Below are 24,752 nucleotides of genomic sequence, written 5' to 3'. Positions count from 1 at the left end.
TCTTCGTGAGCTGTGACATTTTGGCAAGCACAGAGGACATGGCAATAGTTGAAACACTGCAGCCGTGTTTGGCAGTACATAGTGGTGGCTCATACTTACTCTGGGAGCACCTAAAGCATCGCCCTGCTTGATCCACAGGATCTGTTCTGGCTGGGGTCAGCTCCTATGCTCTGCATCAAAAACATCCTCACCACTACCTGACACCACAGGAGACATGGGAGAGCACATAGTCAGGTTGTCACAACATCTGCATCTCCTTAAAAGAAGTTAGGAGAGAGGAGAGAGAAACAAATATCATAAGGAGAAGTGAAGAACTGGCAGCGCAGTTTGACTCAGGAATCCAGGGATGCTGAAGACAAACATTGCCTTCAGTCCTGTCAGGTATCGAAAGGGGATGCTTCAGCCTTCTGGAAAGCAAATAAAATGCGGACCTTTCTCCTTTCACAATACAGCTGTATGCCTCAGCTCTAAGGCTGTAACAGAGTTGTAACTGCGAGCAGACGTTCTTGGTTTCAGATGCTGTACACGAGCTCTTGAAAGCTCCTCCTTTGTACTGGAATGTCAAAGCAATGATTTGTAAGATGCGTGCTCCCCACTTGTCAGCTACCAGGCAGCAGATGGCTGTGGATGCAGCCTCACAGCCCAACAGCAAGCAGGGCTGCAGGCTGCCCTAAGAAGATTTTCCAGAAAACAGCTATTATAGTTCAGTCATTGGCACCAAGAGACAACAGAGAAATGTGCTTTAATAAATTGCCCAAGTATTCGTTTATCTGGAAGAGACAGACACTTTGATCCTCTGCACATACCAGTGGCAGAGAGACTTTAATAGCTCTGAGCGAGCATTGCAATAGCCTAGATAAATAATCTGAATGTTATTACTTTCCAGGAATGATTTCTGAGGGAGTCGCAGCCCTGGGAAACACTGGGAGCTGATGTTGTTGCATGAACTCAACTTGTAGAATTTGTTTCTCTTTCCCTGCAGGCTGAAGGGCAGCAGAAAGCTGAGACTGCTGGGGATTGGTCATCTTCAATTGCATTGCCTCACCCAGGCTGTATTTTCATATTTTAAGTTGTGCCAAGGACGTAGGGGTAAACATTGTTCTCTTTCCTGTTTTCTTTTTCAGCATTTCAGTGCATCTAAATATACCATGGAGCAGTACTGCAGGCAGAGCTGAGCCAGGGAACTGGAAGTCAGAGCTGACACGGTGCTTCTGGTTGGGACTGGGACACAGCAACAGAAATGGAAGTTTGTTATTTTATGACCAAAGTGGCAGAAGCCAGAAGCATTTCACCCCACTCCTGACCTTGGGTTTGGCCTGAGACCAAAAGGGGGATCCCAGAGCAGCAAAAGGAATCAGTGTGTGATAAATCATCTGGCTCACTCCCGTCTATCCTCTGATAAATGTGAAGAGCTGAGAGAGGCACGAGCCCACAGCAGCACAGCTCTGAGGAAGCATCTTCTCTCAGATTCTGTGATCCTTGTGGATCCCTTCCAACTTGGGATATTCTATAAGCCCCACATGGGAGGGCTGTTTTCTCCTTTTTCATACTTAGAAAGCTCAGTACCAGATACCCAGGCACTACCCTGGGCACTTGGCCCACAGTTAATCGCTGCAAAACAAACACAGTAACAGGCTGCAGAGCTTCCTCTGCTCCCAGTCAAGGAGGGGAGGGTGCGAGCTGCGGTGTGGGCAGCAGGGCTGCAGGATGCTGAGCATGGTTGGGAAGAGAGCGAGCCTCCTGCCAGCACAGCTGGAGGAAAGCCCATCTGTAGTTGGGTGCCCTCTAAGACCCAGCCAGAAGGGCTGGGGTGCACCAAAGCACAGAGCCCAGCCTGGCACTGGGACCGTTCAGGAGAGCAAAAGGTCTGAAAGCAGAAGATCTTTCTGAGAATTAATGTGACCTTGCACGTGCAGCAGATGCTCAGGAGCCATTCCTCTTGCAGGTGCTGGGCTGATCAGGGGATCCGATCCAGCAAACCAACAAGATCAACCCGAGCTGCCTCCAGACAGGGCAGTGGCTGCACAGATTTGCAAAAAGCACAGATCCATCGCTCAGGGGAGATCAACAGTTTATTAACTTAAAGGTCAGTTCACCCAAGGCTCTCAGGCCAGGCTTTCCCCTCTTTGCCCCACAGAGGCAAGCCTGGGCAGGGTGCAGCGTGGCAATGGAGAACAAGCAGGGATCAGCCCAGCTCCAACAGGAACCAGCGTTGATTCACACTGTGAGTTTCACTGGCAAAAGGTTTAACTCATTCAATCTATCAGCAGTGAAAACCAGAACAAGCAGCATAGGGAAATACTGTGGATGTCTGGTTAAAAAGAGCGTCTCTGTGAGGTCGGAGAGGAGAAGGATGAAGGACACCAAAGATTCCCCACTCCCCATATTAAAAAAAAATAGTCTACAGAGAAAAACAAGGACTGTATAAGTTATTTTTTAAAAAATCTGTAAAACAACATAGCCAAGGATATTTTAAACACAATTGTATAAACACCACGTGACGTACTAGGAAGAGAGCGTGGAGAGGGTTGTTTGGGGGAGGGTTAGTGGAACTGAGTGTTTCCTGGCCAGATCCCTGGAATGTCTCTTTTGGAAACAGAAAGGAAAGAAAATCACTGCTGTGGCTGGGAGGTATCCCAGCAAAAGGTAGGATGGTGATGCAAAATGCTGGAGGAGATGAACTGGGAAACCACCTCGGAGAGGAAGGACGGTGCTCCTTCCCCAACTAAACGGCGACTCCGCGTCTGGGGAGGAAAATGCATTTTGCCGTAACGCTGCTGCTGCTCCGTGTGGACGAACCCTCCCTGCAGGCACCCGGCTCTGCCTGCACACAGGGGCCTTTGCTCTGCGGAGCTCCAGTCGTTGCCACACTCACAGCCAGGGAGAAGCAGCTGGATCCGAACGGGGTGGCAGAGCGGCACAGAGCCCGCTCCAGGCAGTGCCCGCTCGTCGTTTCACATGGGTATGGAGCACGGCGCTGGCTGGCAGCAGTGCAGGTCTCTGGGGCTGTCACCGAGCACAAAGCGGGGCCAGACCCGCGTGTGTGTGCTGTCCCATGTCCCCTCGGCCACTCCACGCACACACATCTGCAGGATTTCTGTGCGGACCCAAACTTGGGTGCACGGGTCGTGCCTTGCTCCCTGCTCACGAGGAGTGTTTGAGAGTATTAATATCACTGCCTGCCTGGGGCCTTTCAGGTCTCCATCATTCAGGCTACGATCCGCTCTCTGCTTAACGTATTGCTATAGAAACAAGCTGACAGTGATATTAAAGCCATCAAACTTACGACAGCACCATGTAAACTCTCCCAAAGCTGAAAAAATAAAACTTTTGTCCTAAACGTTTGGCAAAACCGGGCTGGCAGTCGGTGGAAGTCCTGGATGCTGCTACTGGACTTTACCCGGCCATAAGACACGTCTGACAGCAGAACTGCACAAACAGCTTCTTTTCACAGAGCTTGTTTGATTTCACCATCTCACAGAAAGTCTTGTCAGCTGGGAGGCCGGCCGAGGAACAAGAGAAAATGAGAGCAGATTAACATTTTAAATAAACAAACATCGCACGTAACAGGCGGTGCAATTCGTTCCAGTGTTTGAGAAGAGAGAATGGAAAAGGCGTTGCTTTTTCAGGGCATCTTTCACATGGTTTTAATGAAGGAAGAAAGAAGCTTTGCAGCGAGGGGGAGAATTAGCCCCGAGACTAAAGCAGAATGAAGAATAAACACTTGGGTAAATGCTTGGATGCATTTGAGCAACAGGCAGACAGCCAGCAGCTCTGCCAGCCACCCTCACCCCAGCAAGCCCAGCTGCCGTTAGCTCTATCTACACTATGAAGGGAATCCTCCAAACGCCTCATTTTTGCAACAGGGGAGAACCATCAGTGCCACTCACCATTGGTACAGGTCTCGTTGGTCACACAGGAGCCACCAAGCAGGCTGAAGCCGTCCTTACACCTCACGCAGTTCCCACTGGAGCCCTCGCAGGCAGAGCAGTGCTCATCACACCTGTGGAGAGACCACACTGTGCTCTGCTTGCTGCTCCAAAGCTGGGCTCTGCAGGCAGCGGAGCAGAAGAGGTGGAAAGCAGCAAATCTGAAACCTTGTGCCTTGGAAAACCACACTGCCTTCCAACCCTCCCTTGCACAATGGCCCCATGGGGAGCGCAGCCAAATTGCTGCCCTGCGGCACCTCCAGGCCCTGTGCTGGGTGCTGGGGTGGGTGAACGCTGTGGCTGCAGGGCAGGGACTGCTGAGAGCTGGAACACGTGCTCAACATCGCCCTGCCTCCCACATTGCCCAGAGAGACTGGAGCCGGGCTCAGCCCCTCCATATAGCCCCAGGGCACCTTGGCTGGGTGGCAGAGGGGATGTGCAGAGCTGGTTCCCTCCTCCTCTTTTTGTTTGATTTCCCCACAGACAGCTCCAGCTGCAAGCTGTTTTCACCATTGCCACTTATTTCTTTGACCAGGTCCGTACCTCTTGCAGACCTTGTTGGGCAGCCCGTGGCTGTCGGCAGGATAGAAGCCCTCCCTGCAGGCGAGAACACAGCGCCAGTGAGGGGCAGGGCTGTCGGGGGTGCAGGGTGTGCAGTCATCCTCACCGGGTCCTGTGGGACAGGGGACAGAAGCCACTTCACATCTCAGTCCCACTTGGGAGTGAACAAGATGCTCATGGTGCCAGTGGAGCCCTGCGTGCTGCTCCCACCCCAAAAACCCATCCAACATCCTGCCCTGGCAGCCTTTGTATCAAAATCCCCTGTTCCCTCCAAGCATCCCTTCCTACTCCAGAAGTGCAAAAATGATTTTCCCACCCTGCTCAGTGCAATGCATGGAAAAAAAAAGACAGATGCAAAATGCAGCCAGGGAGGAGATGTGGGGTGTCCATGTGTTGTGGCTGTGCTGTCATTAGGAGCCTTCCACGCACTGTGCATGAGAAATGGTTATGCAGGAAAAAGAGAGGGGAAAAGACTTGAAAAATAACAGTGGGAAGTGCATTTACACTGCCCGGAATAAGAATTAGAAGGAAAATAATTTTCTTAAGGGATTAAGAGTCCGTTCCCTTCCAGGCTTGCCAACAAGATCAATAAATATTTTGGATTTAGCCCTAGGAAATTGCCTGTGCATGATAAGTGAGATTCATACGACTGAACATGAATTGTCTGGAGATCATATTATCATCAGATCTATGATGATTTCAAGAACAGGCACAAACATTAACCATGGAAAACAATGAGACACGCAGACAGCAAAAAAGGCAAAATTTAAAGGGGACATCCAGTGACTTAGGGACATGAGTGGATGTCCCCAGCCCTGGGGAGAGCACACGTTGAGCAGATGACATTTTTAAGCACTGCAGAGCCATCCTCCATCACTGAGAAGGTTTTACTGCCTCCCCCACAACCTTATTAAACCACAGCACCTGGATTCGGACGAATCAGGAAATAAAGAATGGCTCTAATCAAAATGTAAAAACTCCTTACAAGCCTTTCCAGCAGGAATACAGCCCAGCACCTGCACTGTGTGCAGGAGCACTCTGTCCCCGGGGCTCCTCCAGGCATTTCCCTATGGACATGGTTATTCAGTGGGATGGCTGCAGGGAAAGTAATGCAGCCCACAGCCTCCCTGTGCTGTGATTTCTCTTCCTTGCTTGGGAATTGCTCCTCTCCTGCTGCAGCCAGCATGGTCCTGGGTGTTGTGGGCTCCTGTGTGTGATGTGCAAAGATTTGGGTTTTTTGCAGGGAGATGCTGGGGATGAAGGCTGTACCTGTGCCAGCAGGGCAGGTCTCGCAGCGCCGGTGCTCACGGCTGAGGTACATGGCAGGCTGGCACTCAGGCACGCAGCTCTCTCCCACCAGGCTGACGGAAAAGCAGAGAACATTGACACCTCCACGTTGGCTCTGGGGACCTGGTGCAGCCCATCCCCAGCTCCTGCAGCCCTGCACAAAGCACACAGTCAGCCTGCCCCTTATGCGGTTTGCAGTGTGCGGTGCAAATGTTTTCATTGCTCTTTCCCTTGTGTTAGACGCCACTGAATTCAGATGGGTGCTTCTGAACCATCCCCGTGGGTGCTTTCCATCTTCCAAACAGCCCGCCAAAGTGCTGCCTCTCCATTCCCTTCACACCGTTTTGCAGCACAGCCTCCAAAGCAGGATCTGAAGTCTTTAACTAATGATTCTCTAATTTCCCCCCATGGGCAGGCTGCTCATCCATTTCCCAAATTTAAAACACAGGCCTCGGTGCTGAAGGTACAAGCTCTGGTATTTTACCTGAACCCATCTTTGCATGCAGTACACTTATCTGGCTCGCCGAGACACTTTTTACAGCTTTGATGGCATTTCAGACAGCGTTTCTGACCTTTCAAAAAAATACAAAAGAAAAAAAACACAAGGAGAGTAGGTGAGGACAAAACCTGGATGGGGATTTGCAGGCAGAGCCGCGTGTCCCTATTAACAACTGCCCTTACTTAACAGCTCTGAATGCATTTTGTACCCCTTGTGCAAACCACCTCCCTCCATTCTGGTGGCACTTGAGCTGGCATTTGGAAATCAAAGTGTTTTCTCCATTGGAAAGCACACGAATGCACGCGGGGTTTAGCGCTGTGATACACAGCCATTTATCAGCATCCTTACGTTCATCGGCGTAAAAGCTGGGGGGGCACAGGGGCAGGCAGGCACCCATCTCGGGGTGGTGGTAGAGGCTCCTCTTGCACGCTGTGCACTGCCCTGGGCCCCGACCAACACAGCTCTCACAGCCCTTGTAGCACCGCCGGCACCTCCGCGCTGCCTTGTCGCCAAAGAACCCTGCTGGGCAGGAGCTGACGCACATCCTGGGGGAGGAACAGAGGGGCTGAGCCTTAGGGTTGGATTTGTTCTGCCCATCCACCGCCACTCGTGTTTTGGGGTTGCCCAGCCCCATGGCCATCATAGCAAAGCCCAACTTCAGGTGCCGGCTGGCACCTCAGCCATGCATCCTTTGATCATCAGTGGCTCTGGCCAACAAAGCCAACAAACACAACTTACCCTTCTGGCTCCATTTCTCCCATGCCACCCTACCCCAGGGCAGGGGTTCCCATGCTTCCTGCCTCTGTTTTCTCTCCCTTATGCTTCTTGCTCCATGCAAGCACCCCACAGGCCCTCACCTGCCAGTTTTCACATTGCCCAAGCTGTAGTGGATGCAGTTCAAGCACTGATCGGCGCTGGGGCCATCGCAGCCCTGGTCACCACACTCGGGGTGGCAGGGACCTGGTGGGAAATGGCAGCTCAGTCAGCAGCTCTGGCAGCTCTGGCACAAAGACAGAGCCTGAGAGCCCCCCAGGGGCTGCGGGGATGCTCCCACCACAGAATTCCCCCCCGACCCAGGACAGACAGACAGAGGGAAGGGGACACATTTCATTGTTTGCTCCAAGGGGAGGTGAGCAGAAGATCTTTGTTTTTTTATTCGCCAGACGCCTCCACCATCAATTTGTGGTGGGAGTGCCGGCGTGCTGTTTTTCTACCTTCTAATTTTACTGTCCTGCTGCCCCGCTCCAGCCACAGGCACTGATCCTCCCCACTCCCCCACCTCACCCTTATTATCCCAGCTCAGATTTTTGGGGTTACCTTGGAGGAAGGACACTTACCCGCATACTCCTCCTCCTCCTCCTCTGCCATCTCCACCTGGCTCTGCAGGAAGGCAGCCCTCGATGGCTCCATCTCCGATACCTCCAGTGTCCTCGTGCGGGGCTGGGGGGCCCCTGGCGTGTTGTAGGGGTGCTCAGCTGTCCCGTAGAAGAGGATGCTCCACTCCTTCAGCTTCCCTGTGGGGTATGTGTGCCATCACACCAAGTTTCCCACACAGTGCTTGCTCTGTCCCATGCTTCAGGGCTGAGCTCAGTGTGTGACAAGATTAGAAGGCATGGTCGGGATGGGTCGATAGTTGGACTCAATGATCTTAGTGGCCTTTTCCAACCTTAATGATTCTATGATCAACTAAAATATCATGGGTGCCTGACCCCTACACCCCAAATTTTACCCCCATTCACTGAAAGTGTCCCCAGTGCACAACGGGTGCAGCCCCATCAGGGACAGCTGCTCATGGGTGTCCTGCCCTGACCCACATGCTTTTGGGACCATCAGGAGCACACAGCTGCTCCCTCCCAGCAGTTCTTTCTGTTGCAATTCTTGATCAGTGCAAGTCTCTTCAAGTCTGTGGTGCATTCTGTTTTAACCACTAATCCCCGCTTTTCCAAGAAGGGCTTAATGATTTCAAATAAATACCTTGGCTCTTGGTGCTTTACACTCTGTTCTCAGGCAGGAAGGCAAGAAGCCACCTGCTCTATCCAGCATGGACAGTGTGGAGCCAGCAAAAGGGCAATCTCAGGTACCCTCAGCAAGGACAACTCAGTCACAACCTCCAGCCACCAAAAAAACAAAATGACTTCAAGGTTTTGCCTCCCATCTCAGTAGATGAGTGCCAGCAAATGTCAGCCCTGCACTGGGCTGTGAGTGGCAGTGAAGGGGAAGATCCCAGCCCTGGCCACGTTCATCTCTTCCCTTTCTTCCCCTTCATCTTTCTTCCCTTCTTTTTGTGCACTCTGCTTCAAACACGTTGCAGGTCCCTAAGGGATGACTTTATGTGCTCATTTGGGGTTTATTCCACACAGCCAGGTAAGGCAGAGCCCTGGGGCAGCATGCAGCCGCATGGAGCTGATTCCCTAATGCCAACTGAGAACCACAAATACAGGGGCAAAGCAGCTCTGGGGGTGTTTTGCTGCTGCTCCAATGAGTTCAAAAGCTTTCAGGCCAAGGCAGCAAACAGCAACACCTTCTACACAATGAGCCCCCATGTGTTCCTCCTGCCAGAGAGCAGCGTGGGTGAGGTTTTTAATTTTCTCCTGGCTTTCTATCAATGAGAAGGCAAATTTTTACACCCCCATATGGCACACCAGCCTGGGGCACGATACTTTATGTTCCACATTCCCTTCCCACGAGGCTGGATCCCACCAGCCCAGTTCCTTGGCCACTAAGGGGACAAGGACTGGAGCCAGGCTGAGGATGGGGGCACCTGGGAGGCTCTGGTTGGGGACAGTCCCCCCCAGCCTGTGTGGTGGCAGCTCAGTCAGGACATCCGTCTGCACCCACAGGGCACTGTCCCCTTGCGCCATTGCACAACCATCCCACGCTCCAGATGTTCGAGCAGCACAGCAAAACAAACAAACAACAATTACAGCTCTCGGGTTTCCTCATTTTGGACTCATTACGGTTTAATTTTGGAAACCTCGCTCTCGGTTGCAGCAAATTTGCCAGAGGGAGAAAACCTGCTGCCGGCTCAGCCCAGCTTCTGTGCAGTAGGGCTTGGCTTTTATACCCATTCTTTGGGGTGATTTCTTTGGGAAATTTGGGTGAATTTAGGCAAAAGATCTGAGATCTAAAAGTTTGGGGCAAGTGAAATTTGGGGCAAAGAGCCTGGGGGAGGCAGTAGTGCGGGCGCTTACCTTGCGTGGTGGGGCTGCGCACCTGGGACGGCGTGTCCTGGATCTCCAGTGTCCACTCGCCGGCTGCCCTCTCGCCCCAGCAGTGCACCGTCATGAACTCCCAGCCCTTGAAACCCTCATTGGAATGGTCAAACACTCTGCGACAGGAGAAGGAAAGCCACGCAGGTCTCATTCAATCAGGAAAGGGAGGTGTGGAATGAAGGATGCGTTTGGCATCATTGCACAGGTCCAAGATGTACAGATCCCCTTGCAACCAAGACGTGCTAAAGGTCTCCCCACGAAAAACTCCAAGCATCGAGCACAGCCCAAGGCGGCTGCTCTTACCTCCTGGCCAGGAGCTGTGACCTGGTCCCCGCTGGAGAGACGAGGCTGATCTGCAGGTCACCGCGGCGCGGGTGCGCGATGCTGAGCCGCACCACCACGTGCTCCAGGTACAGCACGTGCTGCTCGCGCTGCTCGCTGCAGGCGCTGCTCAGGGTGCTGGCACGCAGCACGTGGTCCGGGCGGATGTACCTGCCGGGATGCAAGGGTGACCAATGAAAGGTGAGGCAAATCCTGAGCCCTCACACTGTGTGCGTGGGTAATGTTTGCTCCTCACTGCAAGAAAAAAATCCCGTTTTTACAGGACGGAGGGGTTGGGGCATCAAACTCCCACTGATGGGAACTGGGTATACCATCCCACTGATGGGAGCTGGGCACCCAAATGCACTTCAGCTCTGCCTAGAGATGGATGGAACGAGGGCTCATGTTTGGGAGTACTTGGGAGCATTTCCCTTGGTGCCCTATTGGTGCTGCGTTCCCCCATTTCTTCTCAGTTGTGTTTAAATCCAGATTCCTACCGTTTTACAGCAAAGAGTGGCAAATTATCACCTCCTCTGTGTCAGTGCATTGTCCTAGCAGGGGGATTTGCTGAATTGCCCGATGGTAACGAGATGCTTTTGAAACGCTTCTAAGATCTATGCTTTATGGGTTGCAAGGGCACTTTTTTATTATAATTATCAGTGCAGCATTCCTCCTTGGGTTGTAATTAGTGTCTGTATCAGATAAATAGTTTCATGAACACACTTGGCTCCAAATCCATTCCTGCTTTGCATACTTGATGCTCTCCAAAGAAACTGCGCTTTCCTGCTGAACAGCTAACTGCAAGGCTAGGTGGTGCCATGGTTGGAGGCTCTGTTCTGTCTCAACAGACCCTAACAACCCTGAGGAAACCAAGGGTCACTACAGAGCCTGGTGTCCCTCCAGGATGCCTAAGCACAAGAGGGAGCAGGAGAATCACCCACCATCAGAGCTGGTCCCAGAACACAGCCCACAAGGCCTCCTGCCTTAATATCCCATCGCAGAGTAATACCAGCCACAAAACGAACAACAAAACAAAAGCAGAAGAAATGCTCCTGGCTTGTTCAGGAGGCTGACAGTGACCCAGGACTGCAGACCCAGTTCTTCCAGTTCAAGGGATCCATGCCCCAGTCCCACCACTCACTTGGGTACCCTGTCCAGGCTTCCCACGCAGACGTGCTGGGGTGGCACCGTCTTCCATTTCTTGGCTTCCACTACTATAGCTTCTGCATCAACCAGGCCAAAGCCATATAGATGGCTAACTGGAAAGAGAGAAGACTCAGAAATCTCCACTCTGCCTGACAGATGCTGCTCCTTGCATGTCTTGATGTTTCAGGTCCTCCACCCATCTGGGAAGACATAGAGCTGATCCTATGTGGCAGGAGGTGTTCCAACACGTGGGGATCACCAACCTGCCTGACTTACACCCTGAAATCACCTTGGGGACACAAAAAACCAGGAGCAGCCCAATGGACATTGAATATCCCAAGTTGGAAGAGACCCACAAGAATCATTGGGTCCAACTCATTGGACCACCCAAATGCAAACCTGATGTCCAAGAGCAGTGTCCCAACATTCTCTGAGCTCTGGCAACCCAGGGCTGTGCTTACTGCCCTACGGAGATGTTCCACACCCAACACTTTCTGGGGCAGACAGTTCCCAAACATCCAACCTGACCCTGCCCTGACTCCATGCTGTTCCCTCAGGTCCTGTCACTCCACTATCACCCAACACTGCAGATGTGGAGATGGCAAACCTCCACCAGGTAAGGCTGCAAAGCTCTCCCAACAGCAGAGTCCCCAGCTGTGAGCACCCATCCAGTGTGAATCCCCTGGATCTGGGGGCCTCTAATTTCCCTTTGGATGCTGTTTTTGCCATCCCACGGCACCTCACCTTTATGCCCTGCTCCATTGGTCTTCCAATCAGCTGCCCGTAGGTGTACCGGCCGTGACGTCCTGACCAGGAGGTGCTGGACATCCCTCCATGTGAGCAGGGGACTGCAAGGAGATGTGGTCAAGCACAGCTCTGCTGCCCCCAGTCTCACATCAGGCTAAAAATCAGGCTATCCTACTCAAATAGGGTATGAATTGGTTATTTCAATGCTCACGCCCTGCCTGGGGGTGGCCATTGCTTGGGGTGCCCAAATAGAGGGAGAGTACCCAGGGAGGGATGCTGTGTGCCCATGAACAGGGGGTATATAGTTCCTAGGCTAAAGAAAAAATAAAAGCTAGACAAAACCTTGGTTTGTTCATTTAACATAAAAACAAAACCCGAAGTGCTTTAAAAAAAACCCTTAGGCAGGGTTGACATGATGTCTGAGTTCATGGTGCCATGCAGAAACCACATGTTTCTATGCCTCAACCCAGGAATATTTCTGAAGAATTTTCCATGCTTTTCTTGCAGTCTCCTTAGCATCTCAAGTTATTGATATTGCTCTCAAACACCATTTAGAAAAAAGAAATATAATTTATTCCTTCTCATCATAATGGGGCATCTGAGTGCCTGCATCTCCCTGCACCCAGCCCTGGTACTTAATATTGCGTTTTATGCCCTGGATAAACAATGCAGATCCTACACCTAATACTCTTAAGATGGAAAACAGCATCTCCCAAAATGTGATCACTCAACCTGGGCACCAAGATCAAACTGAAAGAGATGAAGTCTGCTGAGCGTGACCGCCCCCAAATGCAATGGCAGCATTGCCCCACGGCTCATTCATGGCAAGGGGAGAGAGAGCCTTGCTTGTATTCCACTCAATAAAAACAGTAACAGAAGTTCATGAGCAGATGCCCTGCAAGCCAAGCGATGGCTGGAGCAAGGCTGAGAGTGCGTTTGGTGTTATGCAAAAGTAATCCTTTTCCCTAAGCTTGGGAAGGTCCCACCCCAGTGGGGTTGACTTACTTTGCTTCCAAAGCCAAGGCGATGATGCCGGCCACCATGGGTGCAGACACGGAGGTGCCGGTGTGGCCATCGGTGCAGCGGTGCCGGAGGTCAGTGGTGACCTGCAGAGAGAGCAGCTGCAGCCCTGCAATGCCAGAGGTGCTCCCAGTGCTGGCCATTGAGAGCTCCATGGAAACCATGGCACCATGGCATGGGTAATGAACCCTCGCCACATTTCCCACATCATCAGCCCAAAAAAGGGGCTGCAGATATATCTGGCATGTAAGAAAACACCTGTGTTTGTGTTTTCCCTTGCAAAAAAAACTGTTTGAAAAGGACAAAAAGTTAGTTTTGTTGTGGATCAGCTGGAGGAAAATATGGCTGGAGCAGAGCTGGAAAAAATGTCCATGAGCTCGTGCTTGTTTTCATTTTTATGTGCTTGTTTTCATTTTTACACACCAATGGGAAAACCCAGATTTTGGAGCCTCCTGAGGACAAGACCACCAGGGCCAACACACTGAGCAGCTGTCACCAAAACAACCCCACAAGCAGAAGCCCTCACCACAGACACCCAAGGGGCTGCTGATCTGCTCAGGGCTGAACTTACAATTTTCCGCTCATAGAAGGCCCCGCTGCTGTAGGTGGTGGCCAGGGTGGATGCACACTCCTCCAGGTACCAGGGTTTGTAGCCGTTCTCAGTAGTGCTGCTGATGGAGATGGTGTAGATGCTGTTGGTGTAGCCATCACAGGAGCAGTAGTCACCCTCCCGGCCGCCGTTTCCTGATGCCCAGACAAAAATGGACCCCAAGCCCCTGCGGCCCTGTGGGCAGAGAAGGAAAGGGGTGAGGAGACCAAGTGTTTGCCCAGGATGAGAGTGGGGAGCAGCCCGGGGAGCAGGGGACAGTGGCAGGGGCAGCCACCACTCACTGGGTTTGGGGCAGAATTTAGGGTTTGGTTAGGGTGGAATGGCGGAATCAGCATGCAGTTTTCCCCCTGGGTAAGAGCAGCTGGGTCACCTCATCCTAGTGGAACATCAAGAAACTCCCTAAAACCTGTGCCCCACTTCTCTCCAGCCCACAAAGCCCATCGCAAAGCCACCCACCACCCACCCAAACCATCAGAGAGCTTCCTGCAACGCATCCTTTAGGCTTTGTTTGTTTGCTTCTTTCCTTCCCTCATGGCTTGGCACGAACATCTGATGGAGCATCCCCACCGGGCAGCTTTGCTGGCTGCCCAGACCTCCCTGGAGCCAGGGAAAGTCCCATGTGGGAGCAGCCACACTGCTAACGAGGGGCCCCTAATGAAGCTGGCAGCGTGGCAGAATTGGGGCCCATTTGCTCCCCTTGGGGCACACAGAGCTAATGTGTTATTGCACATCCTGATGCTCTGAGCGGGTACCGAGCAGGCATGGAATGGAGCACCATTCCTGTGCATCCCTCTCGTTTAATTAAGTCTCCCTCCCCTAAATGGCTGACTTGGTCCTTTGCCTCCTTGGAGCCCTGGCCTCCTTGCAGAGACCTCAAGGTTCACCTGGGCAGATCGGTGCCTGCCTGCATCCCCACCCTCTGTTTGGCTGTCTGCTCTGACAGAAAAAGATGCAAAGTCAGAGCAATTTGCTGGGATTTATCACGTCTCCCATGTATATGGCCATGCATACATTGGGCCGGCCGGCCGCGTGACGCGTGACAGCCAACAAGAACTAGCAGCAAGAAAGCACCAACAGAACTCATGTGCCACCTACAGCATCTAATGGTACCCACGGACCACATGCAGGGATGTGGCTATGGGCTCCATTCGGGTACACACATGGGGAAGCCAAAATCTCCCTTGCAAGGATGCTCCAGGCTCTGCCTGTGTCATTGCATCCACAGTGGGAGTCAGCTCCAGAGCCAAGAGGACACGCAAGCAACATCCCTCCATCCCAGCACAGCACCACTCACACCCAATGGCAATTCCCAACAGAGCAGAACATTGCCTCACTTTGCAACTTGGTTGGCCCTAAGCCATCCCTGCACTCCTCACTCAGTCATGAAGCTTCCCACGAGCAGACCCAAAACACCCACTGGCTTTATTGGCCACCTCCCCAAACCAATACCACCCCAGAAAGGCTGCAATAAAAACAGGACGCAGACAGCATCTGAACCCCTGCAATTTCCCCCTTGGCCAATGCTTGGGACCAAGGAATCAGTGGGACACAAGGTGCACATCCCCTGCTTCTGCAGTGCTGGAGCCCTATGGTGCCAGGAAAAATATTGCCCTATTAGCTCGGGAGCTAACAAGTATGGTGAGTAACGAGATGATAAATGACCCCCGTGCAGCCCTACTGCTAACAGATAAAGGTTATTTTAATGTTTCCATTAAAAACTCAATTTTAAGGATTTATAACTCAGACGCAGCCATTTGCTTGGGCTAAAGGTTGCTGCTAGCTCTCTGCTTATGACTTTCCTCATTAATTAAGGGGAGGCAGGCGGCAATTAGGAGCTCTGCAAGGAGGGTGGTAAGGGCTGCAAACATGGGTGGCATTGGTCAACAGGGAGTGCGAGACGGGGGTGGTGCAGAACCCAAATCAGCTTGGTATGGAGTGGGAAAGGCAACACGGGCCTCAGGAACACAGCAATCCATCAGTAATCCTGCCTCACTCAAAAAATGGGGAAAAAGGAAGGGGGAAAGGGAGAAGAAAAAAGGGAGAGGGAAAAGGGGAGAGGGAAAAGGGGAGAGGGAAAAGGGGGCACCCAGGGGTACAGGACCCATCTTCATCCAAATCCCCTCCCTTGTCCAACCACTCTGAGCTCAGCCACAGCTCCTGTCTTCAAATAAAGGCAGAGATGTGGAGAACTCTTCCTGAAACGGCGGGTCCATGCCGGACAGGGACCCCACTGCTGCCTGCTCACTCCCACATGGAAAAAAGCTCTGTGAAGGGCGGCCTGTTCCTTGTATTTACACGACATGAACTCCCAGCAACTTCAATGAATTCCTCTTCAGCCCGACCGCCCCGGCAGGAAATCAAGTAAATAGTGGGAAAACACTCCACCCTATTTATAGATAACATGAGGGCGGCAGAGCTGAGAGCAGAGAGGAGGAAGGGAGGGAATGGTCTCAGGGCAGCCAAACCCAACCCCGAGCTGCCCCAGAACATGGGGGTTGCATCACTTACCCACCAAGGGGCCGCAGAAGGGCTTTTCCCAGTGCTCTGAGCCAATATTTGCCCTTTTCTTTTTTAATATAAAAGCACCAGGTCTTTGCCACTCGAGGGGTCTCCCATCACCAAACCCTCGGAGCTCAGGGATGGGACGCAGGGGGCCGAGCAGGGGTCCCACGGGGCAGGGGAGGAGTGCCAGCGCTGGGCGCTGCGCGGTCCACACCTTTTTAATGCCATGCTCAAAAGCCTGCTTGGCCAATAGGCCGGGTCCATCAACTGTCTTCCCATCATCATCTGGCCCCCAGCTCGCGCTGTAAATGTCAATGTAATCGGGTCTGATGCCAAGCGACTTCGCTTCAACAACATCTGTTACATCTCCATCTAACATACGAATGCCTAAAAGCACAAAAACATCAGACATTAGGGCTTAATGGCTTTTATGAAAGTGCAAGGATTGCAATCAAAGGCCTTTGTTAGCGGTGGCGGAAACCGCGAGGCTCGGCATGCCTCCAATAGCTGCAACAAGCGGCAGCGCCGGCGAGCCCCACGGCCAGGAGCTGGAAGGGCATGCAGGGAGCTCTGCTCGTGCTCCCTGCACTGCTTTATTGCAAGCAATGAGGTTTTGGGTGAGGGTTTAAAATCAGCTCCAGTGGGCCTGGGCAGGTTAGAAGGAAGGTCCGCTCCCATCATTGAAATTCCCATCCGAAAACCCTGGTATCCCCATCCGAAAACATTGGTTTCCCATCCTAAAACCTTGTTTGCCCCATCTAATCCAACAACATCACCTGGATGACAGCAGCTTTTCCCCAGTGTTCACAGCCCATTGGCTTTGGGCACATAGGGGCGGTGGGCAGTGCCACGGGACAATGGGACCCCATGTATAGAAACAGCAGTGCCCATCACTATGTCACATCAGTGCCCAACTGGTGCTGACAGTGCCTGGACAAGGACAGCTCCAGGAGCAGCAGTGACCCCATGCTGGGGTTGCCTGGCACCCCCACTGAGATAGCATGGAAAGCCGCATTCCCAGCCCCAAGGAAAACCCAAAACTGGGGTAAGAAGAGCAGAAGGCCCTGCAGTTGCAAGCGCTGATCCTTTGTATGGAGAGCCCCGAGCGATGCCCAGCATCCAGTCAGGCAGACTCTGGTTTACACTGATGCATTTCCCCTTCCACATGTGCTTCTCTTAAAGAAGACAACTGTGCGCAGACGGAATTACACTGCAGCTGTGCTCCAGACAACACTCAGCTCAACTGCATTTCTCTGATGCTGTCCCACATTAGCCAAACACAAGCTTGGAAATGCAGGAAGCTGTGCCTCAAACTCCCTGTCCCAGGAAACATGAAGGGAAGCTGCCTTCCAGGAGAGCGTTGCAGGAAAGAAGAGAGGAGGAGGTATGACAGGAGCCCTCCTTGCTTATGGCAACGTTTTGCCCACAGCAAATGAAAAGCGATGCATGAGTGATGGAGTGCAGCGAGCCCAATTAGGTGGGAGCTCCCTGAGTGTGACAAATGGGCTTCCCCAGCAAGTCGTGCTCATTCATCACTGCTTTATTTGAGTCATCCATCTAAAGTCACTCTCACTAAAACTGCAGTGTTTTCTTCCTCAAATGCAAAGGTGATAGGTCTGGAGGCTGGGTTTCTTGGCTCTGTCAGGTTGATTCGCTCACCACCCCCAGCACACACACAAGTCAAGAAAAGGAAGCAAATTGAAATAGAACTCATAATAAAGGCAGCAAGCAACACTCGTTTCTGCAGCCCTTATTGGGGAAATACAGACACCAGGACCTGACCTGCAGGGTGCCAAATCTTAAATCCCACTGAGTGGAGCAGAGCCAGAGCATGAACAACCTGTCCAAACGATGAGCAGAAAGCATCACGCAGGTGGGATGGGGTGGGGACGGGGCCACGACACAGCCTTTGCCAGCCCCCCGGTCACCCTCCCCAGAACAACATCTTCCACTGAGGCTTTCCTCAGCATCAGGTCCCTGCTGCCAGTCATGCACAGAAGGACGCAACTCAATGGAAAGCAGTGTGGTGCATTGCTGGGATGCAAAGAACCAGACACTGTGCACTTGGGACTGCTCCCAGTGCCTGGGGTGGCACAAGGGCTCACAGATCCTTTGGCAAAGCCCCACTCCTGCTGAGGCACCCGCCGAGTGCACAGCCAGCTCTGGGCTCACCACACACAGTCCCAGCAGCCACACAATGTGCTCACACCCCTATCTGCACAACCATTTTATTTTCCCATGAGGACATTTTGGGGTCCCCCAGACGATCCCTCCTGACTGCTCACTGACAGACAACAACCTCACAATGAGCGTTTTCTGGAGCTAACTCATTGCCACCAGCCAAACCAAATACATGTCCCATCCAGACCAACCCCCCGACACTTCTGGTCAAAGCCAACTCTACCCATACACACGCATGGACTTACGACAGGGATGTGACCCAAGCGGTTTTCCACCCCAAAACACACAGAGCCAGTGTCCCCCATACCCTGGGATCACCTGCATGGGACTGGGGACCCCCATCCTCCCACAAGCCCCCCCAGAGCTCCCTCCTCCCCATGCTGGGGTTTGTCCAAATGGGGGATGATCCACATTGAGCCACATCGGTGCCATATTCCCGGCAATATGTGGGGGAATGACATCCCTCTACCCACCCCAGGAGCCCACCAACCCCATTTGTGGCCCTGTGGGGGGACTAGGAAGGGCAGGGGGCTGCAGACAGTGCTGGCCTCACCTCCAATGCGTGCGTTGTAGGCAATGCCCACAATGCAGTACGAGTTGTTGGCTGCTGCTGCCACCTCCCCCGCGCAGCGCGTGCCGTGCCTGCAGGGAGAAAGCCCTGTGAGCAGATTTTGCATAAAGCCCCTAAAGCAGCATTTCCAGAAGGGATGGGATGGGATTCCATGGGATACAATGGACAGGGGCTCATCAGCTATGCAATTAGCACCACATACTTATTCTCATTGCTGGCATCGTAGCGAGGCGTTGGATCATGGTCATTCCCATTAACATCGTAGCTTGCAAGAGGGTCCTGAAATGGGTTTTCCACCATTAGGTTCCACTTGTTTTCATGGGACAGCAGCCCAGACCCTGCCAGAGTTTCCCCACATTCTCATTTCTCCTTCCTAAAACACCCCCTTCCTTTGACCTCCTGCTGTGCAGCCTCATGCTGTGCTTATTCCCCGCGATCCAGCGGAAACAAACCCCCTCCACTGGCATCATTCAGCCCCAGGTGCCCCACTCACGTAGTTCTGCAGCAGGTCGGGGTGATTCCTCTCTATTCCATCATCAAGGATGGTGACCACCACGTTCCTGCCGGTGTAGCCCCTCTGCCAGGCAGCGACCACATTCATCTCCGAGCGGCAGCGGCTGTTCCTGTCCCCGCAGTGCTACAGGGGCAGCAATGGCAGAGCACAGCCTGCAACAGGGCTGCGACCACACAGCCTGGGCTTCAGCCCTTCCACGGCAGCATGGAGCTCATTTACCAACCCAAAAGCACATCCCAATCCCAACCTCTCCCAGTAACTCATAGATCTGCTCCAGCCACACTGACCGAGGCCACCAGCAGCGGTCAGCTCAGGAGCACACTCTCCTCTCCCCATCATTCCTTCCCTCCACCACTCCTCACACCGCAGGCTCTTGGCTTTTGAAGCGCTCATTTCCTCTCTGCACTTAATTTCAAACAAATTTCCCCTGTCAAACACGGATCGATGAACCAGGCAGGAGGAAAAATGATATTGCAAATAGATGGTAGCAGCTCTTTGATGGGCAAAGATGTGCCAGCACTGCAGCTGTGATGCTCTGATGTCTACGCGCACAGTGCAGCGAAGGCACTGCTGAAACACTTCCAACCAAACCCCTTTGTACAAAAGATAAACAACCTGATTTTTTAGCTCACTTTTCATGGAGGCAATACGCACCAGGTACCACATGTTGGGCCACACCGGGTCGTTGAAGGGCAGGGAGGGGGGATCACCACGGACGTGTCTCTTCACCCGCCGCCGCACCTCCTGCTGCTGCAGCCACTCCACCTGTGGGCACAGAGCACTGCTGGGCAAAGGGCTGTGGGGGGATGTGCCCTCAGGCCCCAGCCAGCTCCGTCTGCAGGCAGAAGGGCAGGATGGACAGGCAGACAGCCAGGAACCGCTGGCTGAAAGCCGTCTTGAGTTTTACGTGTTTCGTTCATTCCTTGCACTGCATCCTGCAGAGCAGCTTTAGATCTTGGAGATAAACAAGGCTCATCAGGGGAGGGTCAGGGTGGATATTAGGAAACGTTTCCCAGAAGGAGCGGTGCTGCATCGGCACAGGTTGCCCAAGGGCAGTGGGGTGACTGACCCTGGGAGTGCTCCAGAACCACAGGGATGAGGGCAGTAGGCACGGCGGGGTGGACTTGGGAATCTTGGAAGTCCTTTCCAACTTTAACATTCTATTCATTCATATTAAAGTCACACAATTCTATACTGGAGGTGTGTGTAAACTTTGATATAATGCCAAGGTGCTGCTGCTCCATCCTAATGCCCATCTCTGGTGAGTCCCACCCTGCAGCTCTACCAGCACTCACCTGGACGCCCCTTGCTTTATGCAGCCCCAAGCACTGAAGGTTCATCAAAAACAACCCCATGTACCCCCAGGCATTTACCCCCACACGCTCCCTGTGTCGATGTTGGGCACAGAGCTCCCCAACCCTTCAGCCCCACATCTCTTAGCCCTGACCTCCATGTGGCCGTGGCTCTGATCTTTAGACAGACACTTTCCTACCAAAAAAAAAAAAAAAAAAAAAAGAATACAAATCCAAACGGTAAGTTTTTGTTTGGCTCATTTATGCTGGAGCTGCCAGCCAAAGCGAGAGCTCCGCACTTGGTTTATGGCTTTATGGCTCTGATTTACAGAGATAGAGGCAGAACGGTGAGCATCGCTCCCAGCCTAGAGCTGCGTTTTTAAACCTATATATTTCCAAGGAAGGGGGTGGGGAGGGGGAAGGGAATAAAATAAAATAACTGTTGAAACAAACAAAAATATATTTCATAGGAAAATATGGTTCCGTGGCGCCTTGCCTGCTGATAGCAAGCTGCTTCATTTGTGCAGCGACGGATTTAAGTGTTGGAAGCAAAAACAAAACACGGCTTCATGGTCTGGTTGAAAAAACTATGCTAAATAGAGGAAATTGCCCAATTAGGCAGCTTTTCTCCCCAAAGCAGCACTCCTTGTCTGAGGGACTCGCTGCCCACCCCCTTCCCAGCACTGCTACTTATGTGAGGATGGGAAGGAGCCTGGGGCAGCCCTCAGCTTGTGACATTCCTGACAGCTCCCATCACCCTTCACAGGAGGCAAAGGCTTCTTGGAAATTACATTAAAAAAAGAAAAGAATGGGGTTTTGCTACAAGAAACAGTTACAACACAGCCCTGTGCCGGGATCCCGGGCTGCGAGTAGAGGGGGAGCTCCTGTGCTCCCCAGAGCTCTGGGATCTCCACTGAGTGACACGGGCAGCTCCACCCAGCATCTTCTCCTTTCACCCACGGTTTGCCCCCCAAATTGCCAGATTTGCTAAATCCCTTCATCTTCACCACACCATTTGGTGAACGTCAGCCCCACAGTGAGAAGCCAGGACCTCAAAGGGTTCTCCGTGGGTATGAGTGCAGTTTAGGGTGTCCCAAGGACCTTTCTTGCATGTTCCATCATCTCCCTTACTGCCAGAGCCTGAGGGGACCTGGCTCCTGCGGTGGAACCAACCAATAAATCCCCAGGCTGGAACAATAGCCCCCTGGAAGACACGAGATGTGGAACATCTGCAATTGATTGCATTTGCTGCTTCTTCGGGGTTTCTGCAATGTTTGTTTCCCAGCTTGTGATGTCGTGTCTCCTTGTGCCTCGCAGGGAATTTTTTATTGCACTGTGCACGCTCAAATGCAGAGACACCTCTAAAATGAGCTGGAAACATGGGAGAGAGGGACAACACATGCCAGAAGGACCTAAACTCAGGGCGAGTGCCAACAGCGGGACCTCAGAGCTCGGAGGACCGCAGAGCAATGCAAGGCACATGCTCACAGACTGAAAGCCCACTGACTCGGCCCCATCTGTTGGCCCCAGATTCATTGAGATGGAAGTATTTCCATTGCAGATCAGAACCCATCATTTGCTTGTTCCCTGAGCAGCTCTGCCACCACTCCAGTGCTCCGCACATCTCCAGGCATGAGCACTGAGGATTTGTCCTTTGCTCTGCCAAAATAACATATCACAGGGCTGCAGCCCTCGACACCGCCCGGGCTCACTTGTCCTGCATCCTCCTGGTCCCCCATTGCTTTTGTCAACTCAGCTGCAACCCAAATCCCTTCGGATGTTTGCTCTAGGAAAAAGCAATGCACGCCGATTGCCAACGATTTCACACATAGCAACCATTGAGACAGCAAATGTTGTGGCAACTGGATCAACACCCGAGTATGCAGCAGCCTCTCGATCCTGTAAGGCTTTTTCCTCCCTTTGCTTTCCCCCCATCCTTCAGGCAGATGTTAGCATTTAGTCACTTTAAGTGTTTTTCATCACTGATAAACATCCCAATGCCCAGTGAGTCACCGTGTGCATGCACAGGGCTGCGTCTCAAGGACAGCGCTGTCATCGTGCCGTGCTGCAGACCATGGCTGTGGGGTTTGGGGGTACAGCCCCATACCTTGGGGTCCATGCGGAGGAAGGTGTGTGGTCCCCGGCTGCTCAGCGTCGAGCGCTTGAACGTTTTGCTGTGGTGGAAGTGGTAGTAGTTTTCCAAGCTGCCAATCTGGGAAAAAGAAAGATTTGTTTTACAAAGGCAAGGGTTGCCCACGGTCTGTAGAAAAATGCCAACTCCAAGGCTGTGCTGTCCTCAGACCCCTCATCTCGCAGCCAGTGATGCTGTGGACTGCGCTCTGAGCATCTGCTTGAGCTGTGGGTGCCCCTGTTCAGTGCAGGAGAGTTGGACCAGATGGCCTTTAAGGGGCCCTTCCAACTCAATGACCCTATGGCTCTATGTGGACCCTCTCTTCCCAAAAGCATCACTCAGTCAACCCAACATCCTGTGGAGATGCAGTGAGATGGGCAAGGAGGTTATAAACCAGAGTTCTTCATTCCCACAGGATTACTGAGAGCCAGCCCTGCTGTGAGCAGGACCTTGGGTCAAGGGACCCTTTGAACCTAACTTTAAACCTAAGTAGAAGAACTCAAAAATGTGATTTCCGTCTTAAAAAAAAATAAATTGATGGAAGAGTATTTGCTCTCCTCTCTGTGGGATCAGAGAGGACACTGCTGGAACTCTTGCCCTGCTCACTGGGAGCAGCGTGAGCCCCACAGGTGGGAGCTCTGGGGAAGCTGAGGACACTTCGGTTATTCCCATGGACAGCATCAATAGGGCTGAAACCCCATAAGCACAACAAAGGGAGTGCTGGAAACCCCGAGAGCAGCAGAGTCCCAAAGAGAAACACAACAGCGCAAGAGGTGAGTTGATCCCTTCTGCCTCCAGACAAGCTCACACATCCCAGTTCCAATGGGAATTGCTCTACAAATGTCATTCATTTAAGCAGCAATACAACCACACAGGCAGGGAGGGCAGCTCTCATGGTGGCACTGGAGTCCCCGCATCCAAGGTCCCAACGGGGTCTGAAATCCCAGAAGCTGAAGGAGGGAAGCACCACATGTCCCTCTGCCAGAGCAAGGACAAGCGCAGAGGTCCCCAAATCCTCATGCCACTGTTTCTCCCCTCCTCGTCCCCACAAGCCCCAGGGGGACGTGGATGCACGGGGTTCAGCACTTGGTGACCTCCCCCTGGGTGAGCCCCGGGCTGGGGATGGCCTGGAGCAGCCAGAGCACTGCAGAGGTGCACGCGCCGGAGGAGAAGCAGGAACGCCCTGATGCAAGCACAGAAATATTTCCCTTGGTCTGCAGCCTGCTGCCGGCTGTCCTGGGAGGGCTCAGGGGAGAGGGAGGGATGGACGGGACAGACAGATGGATGGGACAGACAGACAGAAATGATGGATGGATGGATGGGACAAAGGAGTGGATGAATGAAATGGACAGATGGATGGAGTGGAGAGGGATCGGTGCACAGGGCAGCCGATATAAGGCAAAGCAAAACCCCAAAGCAGGAGCACAGCGTTGGGTCGACGCAAAAGCCTAAGGCAGGAGCACGTCTGCTGCAAAGCGGGACGTTTAATGGAGACGTTGAGCTGAATGGGGAGAACCAGCAGAAGGGCGCGCTTCCCAGCTCCGCGAGGGAGATCGGGATGGGGCTGGACGGCCAGGGAGGGCAGAGCGCGGCGCTGCAGGTGGGGGACACGGGATGGAGGGACGCGGACTGGAGGACGCTGCCGCCCAACAGCTGCGGGACATGGGCATGGGACGGGTTTGTTGATGATGCAACACCCGAATTGCACTCCGCAGGGTTAGGGCAGAAAGCAGAGCTGCAATCAGTCGCTGGGACGCGGCTCCCGCAGGGGGAAGGGGCGGAATCCCCAGACCCGGGGGGAACCGTGCCGGGACCCCCCGGCATCCGCAGCGCGCTCGGACCGGGGAGAACCGCCCGCTCCTCGCGTTCCCGACACCTCCGATCAACCCCGGGCGGAGAGTCCAAAGTTTCCCCGATCCACCCGTGCAACTTCCCGGCCCCACGCGCGAACCCGAACGGCCCCGTACGGCCCCTCGGCACCTCCCCCCGCACCCCCTTACCTGCCCTAAGCTGATGTACCCATAGGCGGCTGCCAGGCGGGCGGCCTCGGCCGGGCCCCCCCGCACGCGGACGGCCCAGTGGTTGGTATAGACGGTGCGGGAGGGCCCCGCCGCCCCCCCCCCGGCCCCAAAGGAGCAGGGTCAGGGCCAGGAGGCAGAGGGGGGCGGGCGGCGGGGGGGCTGCGCGGCGCGGGGCGGGCGCGGAGGCCGGAGGTGCGCGCATGGTGCT

At 53.3% G+C, this 24,752-nt stretch overlaps 1 protein-coding gene across 1 annotated transcript; it reads right to left on the bottom strand.

Annotated features, from left to right (window-relative positions):
- Window positions 1-2,054: 2,054 nt before the first annotated feature.
- On the bottom strand, window positions 2,055-24,746 carry PCSK6 (proprotein convertase subtilisin/kexin type 6). Its single transcript, XM_042824768.1, is given in 22 exon segments — window positions 2,055-3,494; window positions 3,891-4,003; window positions 4,473-4,602; window positions 5,760-5,851; window positions 6,262-6,349; window positions 6,625-6,821; window positions 7,134-7,236; window positions 7,614-7,790; window positions 9,468-9,604; window positions 9,792-9,980; window positions 10,951-11,068; window positions 11,700-11,803; window positions 12,708-12,808; window positions 13,294-13,506; window positions 16,049-16,221; window positions 18,569-18,657; window positions 18,789-18,865; window positions 19,080-19,223; window positions 19,755-19,865; window positions 22,500-22,604; window positions 24,524-24,643; window positions 24,645-24,746. Coding segments are annotated over 22 exon segments (2,781 nt in total). The 3' UTR covers window positions 2,055-3,396.
- Window positions 24,747-24,752: the final 6 nt, after the last annotated feature.

Source organism: Centrocercus urophasianus, unplaced genomic scaffold, assembly GCF_019232065.1.
Source record: "Centrocercus urophasianus isolate 14NV4802_14NV808 unplaced genomic scaffold, USGS_Curo_1.0 seq_23, whole genome shotgun sequence".
Taxonomy (NCBI): Eukaryota; Metazoa; Chordata; class Aves; order Galliformes; family Phasianidae; genus Centrocercus; species Centrocercus urophasianus.
Note: the sequence above shows the minus strand (reverse complement) of the source record. Positions and strands in the feature narration are given on the sequence as shown.